This window comes from Palaemon carinicauda, chromosome 1, assembly GCF_036898095.1.
Source record: "Palaemon carinicauda isolate YSFRI2023 chromosome 1, ASM3689809v2, whole genome shotgun sequence".
NCBI lineage: Eukaryota > Metazoa > Arthropoda > Malacostraca > Decapoda > Palaemonidae > Palaemon > Palaemon carinicauda.
Genome location: NC_090725.1, coordinates 86,877,979 through 86,896,406, shown reverse-complemented (window position 1 = coordinate 86,896,406; position 18,428 = coordinate 86,877,979). Strand labels below are relative to the sequence as shown.

Below are 18,428 nucleotides of genomic sequence, written 5' to 3'. Positions count from 1 at the left end.
GGATAATAAAACAACATACTGTACTGAACTTTACAGTATTATACAGACTACAGTAATATGATAAAGTAAAATATTTGTAATAACCTAGTTTATATGAAATGGGGCTATTTGTTGACTTCTACGGCTGAAAGTCGTAGACATCTGAGTTAGGTTACGCTTACTCTAGACCAAAATTTAACACTAACAACTTACGATCAATCCAGCTTACGAACAGACTCTCGGTCCCTATTATGTTCGTAAGTTGGGGACAGTCTGTATATATATATATATATATATAAATGTATAAATAAATATACAGTACATAGATATATATATATATATATATATGTGTGTATATATACATATATAAATTATATATATATATATATATATATATGAATATATATATATGAATATATATATATGAATATATATATATATATATATATGAATATATATATATATGAATATATATATATATATATAATATACATATATATTTATATATATTTATATACTGTATATACATATACATATATATATGCATATATATACATATATATATAATGTATATATATATATATATATATAATTTATATACCGTATATACATATATATATATATATATATGTATATATACGTATATATATATATATATATACATATACAGTATATATATATATATATATATATATACACATATATATACATATATATACATATAAATATATATATATATATATATATCTGGCTAATAAATACTTTATGGGAAATACTACGTATATATATATATATATATATATAGATATATATATATAATATATATATATATATATATATATACACATATATATATATATATATATATATATCTGGCTAATAAATACTGTATGGGAAATAATACATAACAGTAATAACCATCGTACGTCATTCATTCATTACAAGAGTCCCGGCAAAAGTAAATTTTTGGATTGGATTTTGGCCTTGTAAAGTGATTCATACACTCCCTATACACAAAATAAACAAGAAATAGTAAACAAAACCTGCTATAATTCTATAAAAACCAGAAACCTGCATTAATACGCTTTCAGGTGAAGTTTAATTCTGTTCAGAAAGATGGTATCTTCCATCTTTTTTTTTCCTTAAAAAGTGTCAGTTACATACTACACGCAATATATAATCATACTTTGCTTAAATCTTTGTTCGATCATAGGCTGGGCTTACAATACATCATTTGATTTTGTCAGCTGATCTGTGGCATTAAGTCGCCAATGTAACGTATATGTACCGAGAGATGCATAAAATAATTCTAGTTTTTCATGTCATCTATATAATTTCTTAAATCATTCAATACAAATTCCTAATGTAAATGACATCAGAACCAATTTGTTATAGAATATCATAGCTTTCATATATTTCATTTATGGCTATTATTGTGAGTTATATGAATAAGTTATCTCTCTCTCAGACTGGCCTTACAATACACACATAGAAGAGCTTTAAGAGAAATTTTTGTTGCCTTAAACAGTCACTCAAATACTACAAACAAAATAAACATATACAGTATTTTGCTCAAATCTACGTTCGATCATACGCTGGTGTTAAAACACATCATTTGATTTCGTCAGATTATCTGTAGATTTATTTTTATCATCATCATTACTGTACTTGGCAAGCTACAACCCCACTTGGAAAAGCAGGATGCTATAAGCCCAAGGGCACCAACAGGGAAAATAGCTCAGTGAGGAAAGGAAACAAGGAAACATAAAATGTCTTCAGAACAGTAACAACACTGAAATATATATTCCATAAATATTCCCTATATAAACTATAAAAATTTAACAAAACAAGAGGAAGAGAAAGATAGAATAGTGTGCCCAAGTGTACCCTCAAGCAATAGAACTCTAACCCAAGACAGTAGAAGACCATGGTATTAAGGCTATGGCACTACCCAAGACTACAGAACAATGGTTTGATTTTGGAGTGTCCTCCTAGACGAGCGGCTTGCCATAGCTACAGAGTCTCTTCTACCCTTACCAAGAGGAAAGCAGCCACTGAACAATTACAGTACAGTAGTTAACCAAGTGGGATATATGTAATGCAAGAAGTCTAAAATAATCATAGTTTTTGATGTTATCTGAACTTCGTGTCATCATTTTTATACTTTAGTATTATCAATTTGAGGTAAATTTTAACATCAGCCATTACTGATTGTTTTTATTTTGGGTTTTGTTGTCAGCTGCTTTTAAGATTACGATAGTATCGATATTATGCTCACACATAATTAACAGGATATTGTTGATGTAATTTTGTTCCCTATCATGTAATTCTTGAAGAAAAGAAGAGCACAGTTCAACGAACTCTCAACCAGTTTTTTTTATTAAAAAGTTCATTCAACCACAACAGCCAGAATCAGTTGTTGACGCTGGCAGTCCCCACCCATCTACGTACGCAATGTAAACAACAAATTGAATGTAAATATTGGTAAATTTAACAAATTAGTTTATACTATCTGTATCGCAAAATAATCTTAACTTTGTCATTTAACATTACAAAATCATTGTATTTTTATAGTCTTAGAGCAAACCACATTCACAAATAAAGAGCCTGAGATGTACTGTAAACATGCCAAATCGTAAACACCTATATTAACAAGTATGCATGTATATTTATCTGTAAATTTAGATTAGTTTTCTGTACTACATTAAAAACTTAAATTTATTTGTTCGTTGGCTTAAAATAGATTCTTATAAACAATACATCACTGAAATTGCATTTATAAATAAATTATTTGTTCGTTGGCTTAAAATAGATTCTTATAAACAATACATCACTGAAATTGCATTTATAAATAAATTACAGAACAGAGATGGTAAATTGTGATTTAGCCTAGCGACAAGTAAATTCAACTTATCCTTCTAAGACTTTAGTCCCCTCTCCTGGAACTAATTACTGATGTAGGGTGAGGTATACCAGTATTGATTACTCATTTACAAAGACCAAGTGTCTTATTAGGAATCTTTACTACTGGATAGGGCTATGTGCTAAAGGCTACCTAGAATGTTGGATGTCTAGGAGACACAAATGAACAATCTTTCATGTGGAAATTATTCTAGCAATTTTGTTTGAAGTTTATAGTACAATATACAGTAGAGCATCGTCATTCTTCTACCATTGCTGGCTATGTCAACATCCTTAGCTCTGAGCTCTGTTTTCTAGCTGAACCTCAAGTCTCATAGCAACGCGATAGTGTTTAATGTGTTACGGTCATGGCGTGATCTAGCAAGAATACCAGTGATAAACTGCAAATGATTAATTTTTGAAAAGTATATGATATCCAATAGGGCAGTGTTTAGCAATTTGAGGTGTACCATTTCATGTTAGGGATCTAAATGTAAAGCAGATACCCTAATGTCTTTGAGAGCTAAAGATTAAGGTTTAGGGGGCCCAAAGGTCTACTTGCTAAGTTATCAAGCTACTATTGTCTAGTTCTCATGGCCCTAGCTTGAGTGTAGCAGGGGGTTACCTCTGACCATACATCCATATGTTCGGTGTGTGGGACAATGTGAGATAGCGAAATAATCTAACAGTTGTCTATACCATTCACAATATACCTTTAAAAGGTCAGAGAGAATATAATGGTAGGTTATGTTAGATCCAGTGGTCTGAAGGTCGAAGGCTAGGCTAGCTAGGTATCATAACTATTCAATAAGATGACTGAATTTATAAAATTTTGGTTAATAAGTCCAAAACTGGAGCCCTTTATGTTTTTCAGCAATTTTCAGAGAGAAAACTAAAGGATTTTGATACTTATCAGACATGCTAGACCTCTTATCTGTTAAAGTGAGGCTATACTGTAATAAAAATGTATTTTATTAGAAATAGATAATCTTTTGTTTTATTTTCTAACAAACCTTCAGGCACAAATATGAATTTGAACTCTAAGTTTTCTTTTTAATCTATTGTACTTAAAAGTAAAAATTACTTAATAGGATTCTGCAAACAGAATACTTTTTGCATAATATAGAAAATACTTTTCTCACCTGAACCACATTGGAACATGCTCTATCCCAGTCTCTTCCCGGTGTTTTCGTCGCTCCCGCTGCTGTTGCTCAAGCTGTGTCTTCATTGTTTCAGCACCATTAATATTTCCTTCTTCCAATAACCTGAAAACAACCATGAATGAATTAAGAATTATTTCTTTATCAAAAATTTTACTAGGTATTATTATTATTATTATTATTATCATTATTACTTGCTGAGCTACAAACCTAGAGAAAAGCAGGATGCTATAAGCCTAGGGGCTCCAACAGGGAAAACAGCCCAGTAAGGAAATGCAACAAGAAAAAATATAACTTTTAAGAATAGTAACACTGAAATAAATATCTCCTATATAACTATAAAAACTTTAACAAAACAAGAGGAAGAGAAAAAAGACAGAACAGCGTGCCCAAGTGTACCCTCAAGCAAGAGAACTCTGACCAAAGACAGTGGAAGACCATGGTAGAGAGGCTATGGCACTACCTAAGACTAGAGACCAATGGCTTGATTTTGGAGTGTCCTTCTCCTAGAAGAGCTGCTGACCATAGCTAAGGAGTCTCTTGTACCCTTACCAAGAGGAAAGTGGCCACTGAACAATTACAGTGCAGTAAACCCTTGGGTGAAGAAGAATCGTTTTGTAATCTCAGTGTTGTCAGGTGTATGAGGACAGAGGAGAATAAGTAAAGAATAGGCCAGACTATTCGCTGTGTGTGTGTGTAGGCAAAGGGAAAATGAACCATAACCAGAAAGAAGGATCCAATGTAATACTGTCTGACCAGTCAAAGACCCCATAACTCTCTAGCTGTAGTATCTCAATGGGTGGCTGGTGCTCTGGCCATAATAAATTTTATCATTTCTATGAATATTACCTCTGAATAGAAGCTATAGAGTGAAAATGCCAACTTGACCTCAAGATTAAATATTAGTGAAAACTTTCACCCACCCAACCTTTATAACCACTCTTCAACTCAGCAACAAAAACACTGCTGGGAGGAAACAGATCATTATGGTAGTGAAAAAACTAGGCAAACAACTTTTAAGATTTAAACAATTTAAAATATATCTCAAATAGCTCTCTCTCTCTCTCTCTCTCTCTCTCTCTCTCTCTCTCTCTCTCTCTCTCTCTCTCTCTCTCTCTCTCTCTCTCTCATGACCCTATATAATAATGATAACAATTATAATAGTAATAATAATTGTAATATTAATAATAATTAATAATAATAATGAAAAATAAATAATATAAGCAACGCTCTCAAAATATTTGGCACTTATGTCATATAACACCATTAGTATAAATATCACCGTTCTTAAACCAAAGTGGCTTATCTCAGGTTTTCCCATTTTTGGGGAGAGCAATATAAAATTTTTGCTTAAATGTTTTCATTTACTAACAGATTAGTATTAAAGGTATTTTTTTACTGTTAATATAAACAAGTAGATAATAAATTTAATTTTTCCATAAATATGCTCAAAATTTTAGATAAACACAATCTTACGGTGTATGAGTAGCCTTAAAGTTGATATACCCATTTGTCTTGTGAAAAAAGGCTTCACACTGGAAGGTTGTAGTTATAATTATTATTACTAGCTAAGCTACAACCTTAGCTGCAAAAGCAGGTGGCTATAAGCCCAAGGACTCCAACAGGGAAAAATAGCCCAGTGAGGAAAGGAAATGCAGATATAAATAGTACAAGGGAAGTACACCTAATGTAAAATATTTTTACAGTAGCAATATTAAAATACATCCTTCATATATAAACTATAAAAATATTTATGTCAGCCTATTGAACATAAAAACACTTACTGAAAGTTTGAACTTTTGAAGTTCCCCCGATTCAACTGCCTGAAAACTTTCAGCAAATGTTTTTATGTTCAACAGGTTGACATAAACATTTTTATAGTTTATATAAAAGATCTTGTTTTACTGTTGTTACTGCTCTAAAATATTTTATTTCAATTGTTCATTAAGTCGCATATAGTTTATTTATTTCCTTATTTTCAGTGTTGGTGTCATTGGGCTTATAGCATCCTGCTTTTCCAACTAGGGTTATAGATTACTAGTAATAATAACAAGAAAGATCATTCCACAATCTGGTCATATCTAGAATAAAATTTCTAGAATACTGTGTAGTATTGAGCCTTATGATGAAGAGAAGGCCTGACTATTAGAATTAACTGCATACCTAATATTACGAGCAGGATGGTATTGTCTTCTGAGAAGATCTGAATGCAAAGGATGGTTCGAGTTATGAAAAATCTTATGACATGCATAAACAACTAAATGAACAATGGTGCAAAAGATTAATATCTAAATCAGGAATAAAAAATTAAGAAAAGATTCAGCATCTGAAAACCAGACAGTACAACAGTACTCGAAACAAAGCAAAATGAAAGAATTAAAACACTTAAAAAACAGATAACCACCAAAAACCTTTAAAGACATGAATCTTTGTAAATATGATTTAAGGTCAACCCTGGAAAGAGGTTGCTATCTTCTGGCTCAAGAGCCAAGTTTTAAAAGGGATCCTGTCTCTAAAGAGGCTTTTAGTTTTTGGCTACAAAAAGGAGACCTAGAGTGAGGATTACAAGACGACCTGGGGTATTCTAATGAATTACTGGTCCCTGCAAAAGGCTGCCAGTTCACTGACTCATGCTTCTGAAGATTAAGCTATCAAAAATTTAGTTATTTTTTATTAAACCCAACCAAAAGCTCGAGGACCCTATCCTGAGACCAAGATACAACGGGAGTAGGTGGAGATGGTGTATGCTGAGGAAAAGACTAGGTGACCTTATGAAGCAAGTCCGTGTCTAGATACTCAGCAATGGTATGCTTGAGATGGTGTGTTACAATAGTCCTATATGCGGTATAGTTGATGGCTGGAGCTTCCTCTTCTCAAGAGGTGGATCACAAAGGAAGCCAAGAAGTTTGGGGTTATCTGACAGGGGGACTGACTTTGTAGAAACATCCACGTCCTTTACACAGACTAGTATTGTCTTGTGGATGAAGTCCTCTGGCAGCTCATCAAAAAAGTCAAATGGTGAACAGAAAAGTCTTCCTCAAAAATACAGGAGCAAAACTCCAAGCATCAAGGTTCAGGGTAAGAAAGGAGGAAACAAAGGCAGTCCACTTTCTTGCTTTCTGATACTGCTGTGCAAACCAAAGCGGAAGTATTCTTGGTTTCAGATGCTGAAATAGTGGATACCACAGGCTGTTGGGCAATATGTGGTGCTATTAGCAGGGTTGTCCTTGAAAACTTCTGAAAGGTATTCAAAGCCTACAAAATCAAACTTGTCAGAGGAACTGGTAGATTGACAACCATCTATTCCAATCTGAATTCAGAGCATCACCTGCCATTGTTCCAGAGTCCACATTTGGAGCAACATACTGTGGAAGTTTGTGGTTCTCTTTTATAGTGAATAGGTCTATTTTGAGATCCAGAACTAGCTCTAAAAACCTCCTGAAAAGAACCCTGGTCTAGTGTCCATTCCGTACACAGGATTGTCTGCCTGGATAGGGCATCCTCTACTACGTTGAGTGAACCGACAGATGGAATGGTGAGAGGAACACATTTATTTTCTAAAAGAACCTAATATTGGGAAGGGTTACTGCATTGAGAATTCTCAAGCAGGATCCCCCTTTCTGACGTAACAAACCCCCACGTGGTTGTCTATGATCTTTATATGCGAATTTTTTTGTGGAACAACTTTCTTCAACGTGAGGAAGACTGCCATTAGTTCCAACACATTAACATAAAAAGCTGCAAACTGAGGAGTCCGTTTCCTTAACACAAAGGGCTCCTTTGAATAACCTCCCCAGCCCATCCTGAATGTGTCTATATAAATAATTATGGCAACCAGGAGAGGAACCAATGGGACCGAACTGGTCTAGGAATTTGGAGTCGACGATGACTTGAGAATTTTTTACATTGACCAGGTAATCAAGCCCACTATCCCATAACCCCTTCCAAGCCAGCCTTTTCCACACCCATATGCGGTCTTTCATTTTGTTCTTAAACACAGGATCGACTATCGAGGCAAACTGAAGGAGGCCTAAAATATTTTTCCGTTTCCCCCTGGATAAAAAGCAACTCAAATCCAAGGCTCTGACCCTATTTGGAATTCTTTGCCGGAATGCTTTTGTAAGGCTAGTATGACTTTCACCATATTCCATTGACAACATAATCACTAATTTTTGGAATTAGTCTTGACTTTGTGAAGTTGAAAAAAACATCCTCCTTCCCCACCATGATCCCTACTTTAAGTGGTCGGTTGCCTGATACGCCCTCTCCAATGCCTTCTATCAAAAGCATCCGCTTCCACCAGACCACTTCTCTCCATTTCATCCTTCACCTAAGGTACTAAAGAAACTGCATAACCTGAATGCGTATTTGAGGCATATAGTAATTCTTTGTCTCCGTCCAAATCAGCTATGATCTCAACTACCCGCAACTGCAATAGTTTGATCACTTCCTTACAAGCTTTGTAAACATTCTTAGAGAAATGCTGAGGCCGAATGGCAACGCTTTGAACCTGTATACCCTTCCCTCGAGCTGAAGACCAAGGTAAGGTCGGAAGTAGTTGGCAATAGGGACGTGGCAATATGGGTCTTTTAGATCTATAATACAGGTCCAAGTCCCTCGGTGTAGTGATTGACGGACATCCTGGACAGTCGTAACTTTGAATGGATCGCACCACATGTGTTTGTTGAGGAGAGACAGGTCAAGGATCACTCTTCTCTCAGGGGAGTTTTTCTTTAGTAATAGTCTGCCCCAGAAATTAGAAACTTGAAACTTTCTATGACTCCTTTCTCAACATCTTCCTTACAAAGGGTTGTGGTGGCCGATGTGGTAAAGTTCCTGACTCGTGAACACCAGACTAGGGTTCGAGTCTTGATCAAACTCGTTAGTTTCTTTGGTTGCAGCAACCTTTCCATCCTAGAGAGCTAAGGATGGGGGGTTTAGGAGAGACTATAGGTCTATCTGCAGAGTCATTAGCAGCCATTGCCTGGCCCTCCTTGGTCCTAGCTTGGGTGGAGAGGGGGCTTGGGCACCGATCATATGCATATCTGGTCAGTCTCTAGGGCATTGTCCTGCTCGATAGAGCAATGTTACTGTCCCTTGCCTCTGCCATTCATGAGTGGCCTTTAAAGGAGTTAAGAGTTCCAGGGTCCTGAACTGATGAAACTGGAGTGGAGCATGTTTGCTATCCACAAATAACCAAGACCCATTGAGACTAAACTTTGTGCTCACTGAGAAAGGGTCCAACATTCCCGAAAACGGTGGAGACGATCTCCAACCTGAGGCTCCTCATTGACGAGATCCTCTGGCTCTAGTTGATTTACTAGGTACCATATTTTGCTTGAAAGATCTCCAATGGCCTCCTCTTGCTCTAAAACCACAGTCTAGCCATACTCATTCCTCTCGGTGTGGAACTAGGGTTGTCATCGTAAGTAGGAGTTGGCCTCTTAGTAGGACATTTTTTAGCATACTGCTGGATCTTATAGACTTACCTATGAGAGCAAGCTTTCTTCTTTTATGAAGGGCCTAAAACCTTTCTTCCATTCTCCACTGCCTCAAGGAGAAATTTTCACATTGGCTCACTGTAAAAAATATTCCTCTACCTCCACTTTCTCCAGATAAAAAAAAACCCAAAATGTGACGTCTTACCACAAACTTTGCCCTATTAAAGTTCTGGAAGGCTTCATAGAAGGGCAGCTTATATAGTAGCTTGGCTACCACCAAAGTGGCCATCTGGGATACCAGGTATGGCCCCCTCTCCAAGAATCCCACGGCAAACACCAAGTTGAACAAGCTCTATCTGGCACTAGCTTTTAAGGTGGGGTTTGGGAGCATAAGATGATTATATCTTTTTTTTATGCCTTCATTCAGTTAAATTATTTTCATTTAGTCGGCTGCAATTAATTTCTCCATTTTCCCTTATTAGAAATGGTTGCATTTATTTCATCTGAAACTAGTTGTCTTTGTTCAATAAGAGATGTTCACTATATTTTGAACAAACTATGGACATCTGAAAATAATTGTTCTTGTTCAGTTAAGAGACGTTCAATATAATTTGAACAAACTATGGACATTACAAGTGGCTCTAATTTTGCTATGTGGGATTAGAATGTCAATTAATTCTCTGTCCAAAAATGCAGTGTCATTTCTTGTCGAAGGTTTGATCACAGAAACTCGCCAAGTTTGGATGCAAATCTTATTTAAGTCTTGAAGATTCTAGATATTAGTAGTAAACAAACATATCTTAATTTTTGCATTAAGGTTTCTTTGGAAAGAATTCTAGACATATTTAATAACATACAAATTGGGTGTTTGGTGGACATATCTTAAAGAATCCACTTTCTTATCGTGATTATTGGCCTTAAGGTAATTTTTTGTGGATGCTGGCAATATAGTTTTTAAAAGTTTTTTCAAATTCAATTAGGTTATAGATTTTATTCAATATTTTAAATACTGTTAGGAAAACAATCTGGAGTTCTATATTGTAAATTGCATTTTGAGATGGTTTCCATTAAATCTAGGGCAACTGAGTTTAGAATTTTAATTGTCATAGATTTTGAATTTCTCGTTGACGATCTCTTTCCTTCACTGGGGTCCCACCACCATCAATATAAATTTTCTTCTTTTTATACTCACCTGGACAAAGACAGAAATTGATTGAAAAACACAGAAATTGATTGACAGAGACAAAAATTGATTGACAAAGACAGAAATTGACTGTTGAAGTTTTTCAAGAAGGTAACGAAAATTACAAGGTAGAATATGCTAAGTATTCCAATATTGACAGTGAGGTCAAAAGAAAAGCCAGGAATGACTGGAGAGAATATTTAGACAGGAAAGCAGATGAAGCTGACAAAGCTATGAATTCAGGAAGTGGGTATGGTGTAATAGTCGCTTATAGAATTATTAATGAAATCTTGACTAGGGCAAAGAAGAAACATATACCCATCAAAAAGAGAGATATATATGACAGCAGAAGATGAAGAAGGGCAACGTTGGATGGAACACTTTAGTGAGGTTATGAATAGGAGATATGAAGGGAATAATTGGATTGCTATACCTGAAGCTGATGAAGGCCTTGATGTGCCCATGAATGAATTCAGTGTGTTTGAAGTCGAATCTCCATCCATCCATATACCAAGGCACTTCCCCCAATTTTGGGGGGTAGCCGACACCAACAATGAAACAAACCAAAAAGGGGACCTCTACTCTCTATGTTCCTTCAGCCTAATCAGGGACTCAACAGAGTTCAGCTGGTACTGCTAGGGTGCCACAGCCCAACCTCCCACATTTCCACCACAGATGAAGCTTCATAATGCTGACTCCCCTACTGCTGCTACCTCCGCGGTCATCTAAGGCACCGGAGGAAGCAGCAGGGCCTACTGGAACTGCGTCACAATCGCTCGCCATTCATTCCTATTTCTAGCACGCTCTCTTGCCTCTCTCACATCTATCCTCCTATCACCCAGAGCTTTCTTCACACCATCCATCCACCCAAACCTTGGCCTTCCTCTTGTACTTCTCCCATCAACTCTTGCATTCATCACCTTCTTTAGCAGACAACCATTTTCCATTCTCTCAACATGGCCAAACCACCTCAACACATTCATATCCACTCTAGCCGCTAACTCATTTCTTACACCCGTTCTCTCCCTCACCACTTCGTTCCTAACCCTATCTACTCGAGATACACCAGCCATACTCCTTAGACACTTCATCTCAAACACATTCAATTTCTGTCTCTCCATCACTTTCATTCCCCACGACTCCGATCCATACATCACAGTTGGTACAATCACTTTCTCATACAGAACTCTCTTTACATTCATGCCCAACCCTCTATTTTTTACTACTCCCTTAACTGCCCCCAACACTTTGCAACCTTCATTCACTCTCTGACGTACATCTGCTTCCACTCCACCATTTGCTGCAACAACAGACCCCAAGTACTTAAACTGATCCACCTCCTCAAGTAACTCTCCATTCAACATGACATTCAACCTTGCACCACCTTCCCTTCTCGTACATCTCATAACCTTACTCTTACCCACATTAACTCTCAACTTCCTTCTCTCACACACCCTTCCAAATTCTGTCACTAGTCGGTCAAGCTTCTCTTCTGTGTCTGCTACCAGTACAGTATCATCCGCAAACAACAACTGATTTACCTCCCATTCATGGTCATTCTCGCCTACCAGTTTTAATCCTCGTCCAAGCACTCGAGCATTCACCTCTCTCACCACTCCATCAACATACAAGTTAAACAACCAAGTCGAATCTATCCTAAAGAAAAAAAACTAAAGAGATGGAAAGACCCTGGATACAATGGAATAACTGCCGAAATGATACTGGCCAAAAATGAAGTGACTCCTAGACTACTTATAAGATTATTTTGTAGACTGTGGCATGATGAGGTGAAACCTGATGAATGTGAGGTGTGTTGGTGAAAATAGCAAAAAAAAGGAGATCTGACCGATTGCAATAATTACAGTCATAACACTTACGTTAGTTATGAAAATATATAGTATGCTTATTCTAAAGAGACTGGAGAAAGATTGATGAATAGCTGAGAGATGAATAAGTAGGATTTAGAAAAGATAGAAGTTGCACTGACCAAATTTTCATTTTGAGACATGTTGTACAGCAATGTGTAAAGTATAGAAATCCACTTTTGATGGCATCTGTGGGCTATGAAAAAGACTTTGATAATGTGCACCATCCAATTTTGTTAAGAGTTCTGCGTTATTATAGAATTTGATTAAGTCTGGTCATTAGCATAGCAATTGCAAAGTTAATGTTAGTGGAGTCTCATCAAATTAATTTCCAGAGAACAGTGGAGTACTCAAAGGGAATGTGTTGTCACCTATGTTGTTTATCCTCCTCATAGATTTTGTAATGAGTAAAACCGTCAAGAGATGGGGGAGGATTGGACTGGATTGATGACAGAAATTTAGCAGACCTAGAGTATGCTGACGATGTCCTTGTTATAAGTAGTAGGTTGGCCAGGGCACCAGCCACCCATTGAGATACTATCACTAGAGAGGTATTGGATCCTTTGACTGGCTAGACAGTAATGCATTGGATACCTCTCTCTGGTCACGGCTTATTTTTTCTTTGCCTACACTTACACAGAATAGTCTGGCCTATTCTTTGCATATTCTCGTCTTTCCTCATACACCTGACAACAATGAGATACTTAACACTTCTTCACCCAAGGAGTTAATTACTGTACTGCAATTTGTTCAGTGTACTTTCCTCTTGGTAAGGGTAGAAGAGACTCTTTAGCTTTGGTAAGCAGCTCTTCTAGGAGAAGGACACCCCAAAATTAAACCATTGTTCTCTAGTCTTGGGTAGTGCCATAGCCTCTGTACCATGGTCTTCCACTGTCTTGGGTTAGAGTTCTCTTGCTTGAGGGTACACTCAGGCACACTATTCTATCTTATTATTATTTTTTTTCTTCCTCTTGTTTTTTTGAAATGGTGTTGGGCAGGCTTAATAGAAGGGCCATGGATGCCTGGTGGTTTATCAAGAGGTTGTCTTTTCCTTTTTCTGACTCTTTTTCTTCTCAGAACCATCCTTACTGTCCTCCCTTCAGTTGAAGTGGCTATCCTGGAGGGTATTTAGCCTTGCATGGTGTATCGGCTCCTCCATGTTGACCAGTTTTTCCGACTTTTTAATATAGTCTATGGGTATCATCAATCACTTTATTTATAATTCTGTACATATTGTTTTTGTTATAATTCTTGTTAATCTAGTTTTTAAGTATGATGTCTCTTTTTTTTATTTCTATTAATTCTTATGCTGTCTGGAGACATTGAGCGAAATCCGGGACCAGTACGTCCTAAATTTCGTCAATGTCGTCTTCTCTGTATTGCAATATTTGTGGTCTTCATGCAAATATCCAAGACCTTAGAGTTGCGTCCAGACAGTATGATATTCTTTTGTGCTCAGAAACTTTGGTTTCTAATATGAGGCACTCATCTGAGCTCCTTATAACTGGTTTTAAGAAGCCAATAATGTTGAAACGTGATGCCATCCCTAGGGCCAGGGGAATGGCAGTGTATATTAGGACCGAGTACCCTGCTTCTCATAAGTCCTGCTATCAATGTGGATGTCATGAGATTCAGGTAATAAAAGTTTGTGGCAGGCATAACAACTTTTATTTGTGTTCGATCTACCGGAATCCAGACATGGATGATTCTATCTTTGATTGTCTTCTTACCATTATGGCTAAAATACAAGAAGATGATAGAAAGGCTTCATTTGTCTTTGTTGGTGATTTTAATGCTCACCATAGGGAGTGGTTAAGTTCTATCTCTCCTACCAATCGCCATGGCTTAAGAGCTTTAGACTTTGCCTCTGAATCAGGCTGTGAGCAAATCATAAATGAAGCTACTCACAGGTCTGGTAATTGCTTGGACCTCGTATACACTGACTTCCCTGGTGTTATAACTAGTAAGGTTGGTTCTCCAGTCGGGACATCTGATCATGCCTTGATTTCATTATTATTGAAGACTGACCAGCCTGTCCCTGATATATCATATTCTTGTAAAATTTATATGAAATCCAAAGCAGACTGGAATGGGATTTTGCATGATCTTTTGTGCTTGAATTGGTCACAATTATATAATAGTAGATCCTGTTGTCCCTTTCAATGAGAATCTAGTCAACATAATTGATAGGCGTATCCCTTCTCGTGTACTAAGGTACCGAGTGAAGGACAAACCATGGTTCAATGATGATTGTAGACGTGCTTATTTGGAGAAGCAGGAGGCCTATCACCTTTGGAAGGGTAACAGATCAGATTTGACCTGGAACAACTATACTCAGCTTCGAGCTTTTGCTCAGAGAGTTTATGCCTCAACTGAAAAGGAGTACAATTTAACCATAAAAGAAACACTTTCTGGTACAACTTAGGAACATAAATGGTGGTCTACCCTTAAATCTGCACTCTTTGGTGTAGATGCAACAGTTCCTCCTATACTTAAACCAGATGGCTCAGTCACTCACAGTCCAAAGGAAAAGGCAACCCTTTTGGCTGATGTTTTTGACAGTAAACAGAGTAATGAAAAACTTGAACTTCCTCATTCCTGGTTTCCTGAGGCTAAACTAACTAGTTTAGCTTTTCGATCTGTGAGATTAAAGCTCTGTTGATGGACCTTGATGCTTATGGAGGTGTAGACCCTTTGTTTTTTATAAAGACAGCAGATTTCTTAGCGCCAAAGTTATCTGTTATTTTGCGCAAGTTAGCAAGAAGAGGGGTTTTTAGCACTTGTTGGAGAATTGGTAATGTTACTCCTCTATGTAAATGTGTTTGTGGTAGCTCAAGTCCCACTGATTACCGCCCAATTTCCATAACTCCCATATTATCTAAAGTTTTTGAACGTCTTCTGGCAAAACGTCTTAATAGGTTTGCTGAAGGTAATCATCTACTCCCTAGTTTGCAATTTGGTTTTCGTAAAGGCCTTGGAGCATGTGATGCCCTTCTTACAATCTCCAATGCTGTACAGAAATCCCTTGATTGTGGTCAGGAAGTTCGTATGATTGGCCTTGATTTTAGTGCTGCCTTTGACCGTGATAATCATGAGGTCCTTGTTTTCAAACTGAAATAGATGTGAGTGGGTGGGTCATTTCTTAGCATTATTATTGATTTTTTAAGTAATAGATCTCAAAGAGTTGTTGTTGATGGGCACCATAGTGATTATAGTTATGTGATATCCGGTGTTCCACAGGGTAGTGTTCTTGGCCCATTACTTTTCATACTATATACACATGACATGTGGTTTGGCCTAGAAAAAAAGCTTGTTGCATATGCAGATGATGCTACTCTCTTTGCATCAATTCCATCCCGTGAATGTAGATCTGGGGTTGGTGAATCCCTTAATAGAGATTTAGCTAGAATTAGTGCATGGTGCAAATTATGGGGTATGAAGTTGAATCCTAACAAAACTCAAAGTATGATTGTAAGTAGGTCAAGGACGGTGGCTCCTCAACATCCGGATCTCAATATTGATGTTTCTTTAAATTTGTATGACTCTTTCAAAATTTTAGATGTGATTCTCGACAGCAAATTTACTTTTGAAAAACATATAAGGTCTGTGTCTTCTTCAATTGCACAAAAAATAGGCTTATTGAGAAAGTCTTTTAAGATTTTCGGTGATCAATCTATTCTGAAGAAGTGCTTTAATTCTTTCATTCTACCTTGTTTTGAGTATTGTTCTCCAGTCTGGTCTTCAGCTGCAGATTCTCATCTTAATTTGTTGGACAGAAACTTACGGTCTATTAAATTTCTTATTCCTGATCTAGATATTAATCTCTGGCACCGTCGTTCAATTAGTTCATTATGCATGTTGCATAAGATTTTTCATAACTCTGACCATCCTTTACATTCCAATCTCACCGGACAATTCTATCCTGTTCGTAATACTAGGCAGGCAGTTAATTCTAATAGCCAGGCCTTCTCCATCATGAGGCTCAATACTACGCAGTACTCTAGAAGTTTTATTCCAGCTGTTACCAAGTTGTGGAATGATCTTCCTAATCGGGTAGTTGAATCAGTAGAACTTCAAAAGTTCAAAGTTGGAGCAAATGCTTTTTTGTTGACCAGGCAGACATGAGTCTTTTTATAGTTTATTTATTACATATTTGTTTTTGATGTTGTTAATAGTTTATATATGACATGTCTGTTTTGACATTGTTACTTTTTTTAGAATTATTTATTGTTAATCTGTTTTCTTCATTTATTTATTTCCTTTCCTCACTAGGCTATTTTTCCCTGTTGGAGCCCCTGGGCTTATAGAATCTTGCTATTCCAACTAGGGTTGTAGCTTGGATAGTAATAATAATAATAATAATAGGAGAACACCACAGGATTTGCAATGCTTGCTTACCAAAATGCATAAAATATCACACGAGGTTGGGCTGATGATAAATAGAAGAAAGACAAAGATGATGAGAATGGAGTATGCAATGGAAGATGAAATATCATTGGAAAGAGAAAGGATTAATGAGGTAGAATCATATAAGTATCTAGGAACTATGATATCCAATACAGGGTCTATAGAATTAGAGTTTAGTAAAAGATTGAATAAAGCAATTCAGACAATGTCTAGGTTAAGTAAAATTTGGAAATCAAATCGCATGGAACTGCACAAAAAAATCGAACTATACATCAGTTTAGTGAGATCGGTGTTACTCTATAGACATGAGTCATGGTATGACAATGAAACAATCTCCAATAGATTTAGTAGATTTGAGAATAAAGCCCTCAGAAGGATATTGGAAGTCAAATGGCAGGAAAGGATTAGAAATGAAACTATAAGACAGATTACTCGAGTGTCATATGTGGATGAGATCATGGTGAGGGGTAGATGGAGATGGTTTGTGCAAGCTCTTTTCACTCCCCAAGAGAGATTAGTTCACCAAACTTTAAGCTGGGCTCCACAAGGCACTAGAAGAGTTGGATGACCCAGGCCTTTGTGGCTGAAGACTATGAAGCATGAAGTAGGAGATGGTGAATGGAGAAGTATTGAATTAAAACCTCAAGATAGAGATGACTGGTTATATCTAACCAAGGCCCTTTACGTCAATAGGCACAGGAGGAGATGATGATGATGATATATATATATACACACACACACACATATATATATATATATATATATATATATATATATATATATATATATATACATATATATATATATATATATATATATATATATATATATATATATATATATATATATATATATATACATATATATATATATATATATATATATATATATATATATATATATATATATATATACATACACACACACACACACACACACATATATATATATATATATATATATATATGTATATATATATATATATATATATATATAAGATAGGATTAGCATTAACAGATATAAAAAGAATATCATGGTTACTAGAGAAAACTACAGTAGAGGACATTCTAACATGTAAGAAAAGTAATGGTTGTGGGTAGGACATCAATTACCATTGAAGTGGTATTATTTACATACCTTTGGTCAGGTCTAAATCTTGTATCAGTTGGTGGTAAATACTTGGATTGATCTTCATCCTGTTCATTCAACTCAATGGCAAATCGAGTAAAACCATAATAAAGATGATAATCTTCAGGCATACTGCCAGGCCGCCACACAACTCGAGCTGATGGAGCATGACCACAATAAAGTGCTTCTGTCCATTTACCAAACAGATTGTGTAGAACAGTTCCCGAAGCATCAGTCACCACACCAAAAACTTCATGCCTCTTAGAGGACCAAGAACTCGCCTGAAAAAAAATTCTTTTTATAAAAAAGTAGTAAATAATAATACCAAGGTGCTCTAAATAACTAGGATATAGGTCATTCTTGT

At 36.2% G+C, this 18,428-nt stretch overlaps 1 protein-coding gene across 5 annotated transcripts in view; it reads right to left on the bottom strand.

Moving 5' to 3' along the window:
• The window catches only part of LOC137649613 (oxysterol-binding protein-related protein 3-like), a 304,712-nt gene that overhangs the window by 12,340 nt on the left and 273,944 nt on the right, over positions 1 to 18,428 (bottom strand). For all 5 annotated transcript variants that reach the window (XM_068382594.1, XM_068382611.1, XM_068382620.1 and 2 more), the window contains 2 exons: positions 18,074 to 18,345; positions 4,023 to 4,145 (listed from right to left, as the gene is read on the bottom strand). In XM_068382594.1, the coding sequence (XP_068238695.1) occupies positions 4,023 to 4,145; positions 18,074 to 18,345 (395 nt within the window). The remainder of the gene's footprint in view (positions 1 to 4,022; positions 4,146 to 18,073; positions 18,346 to 18,428) is intronic.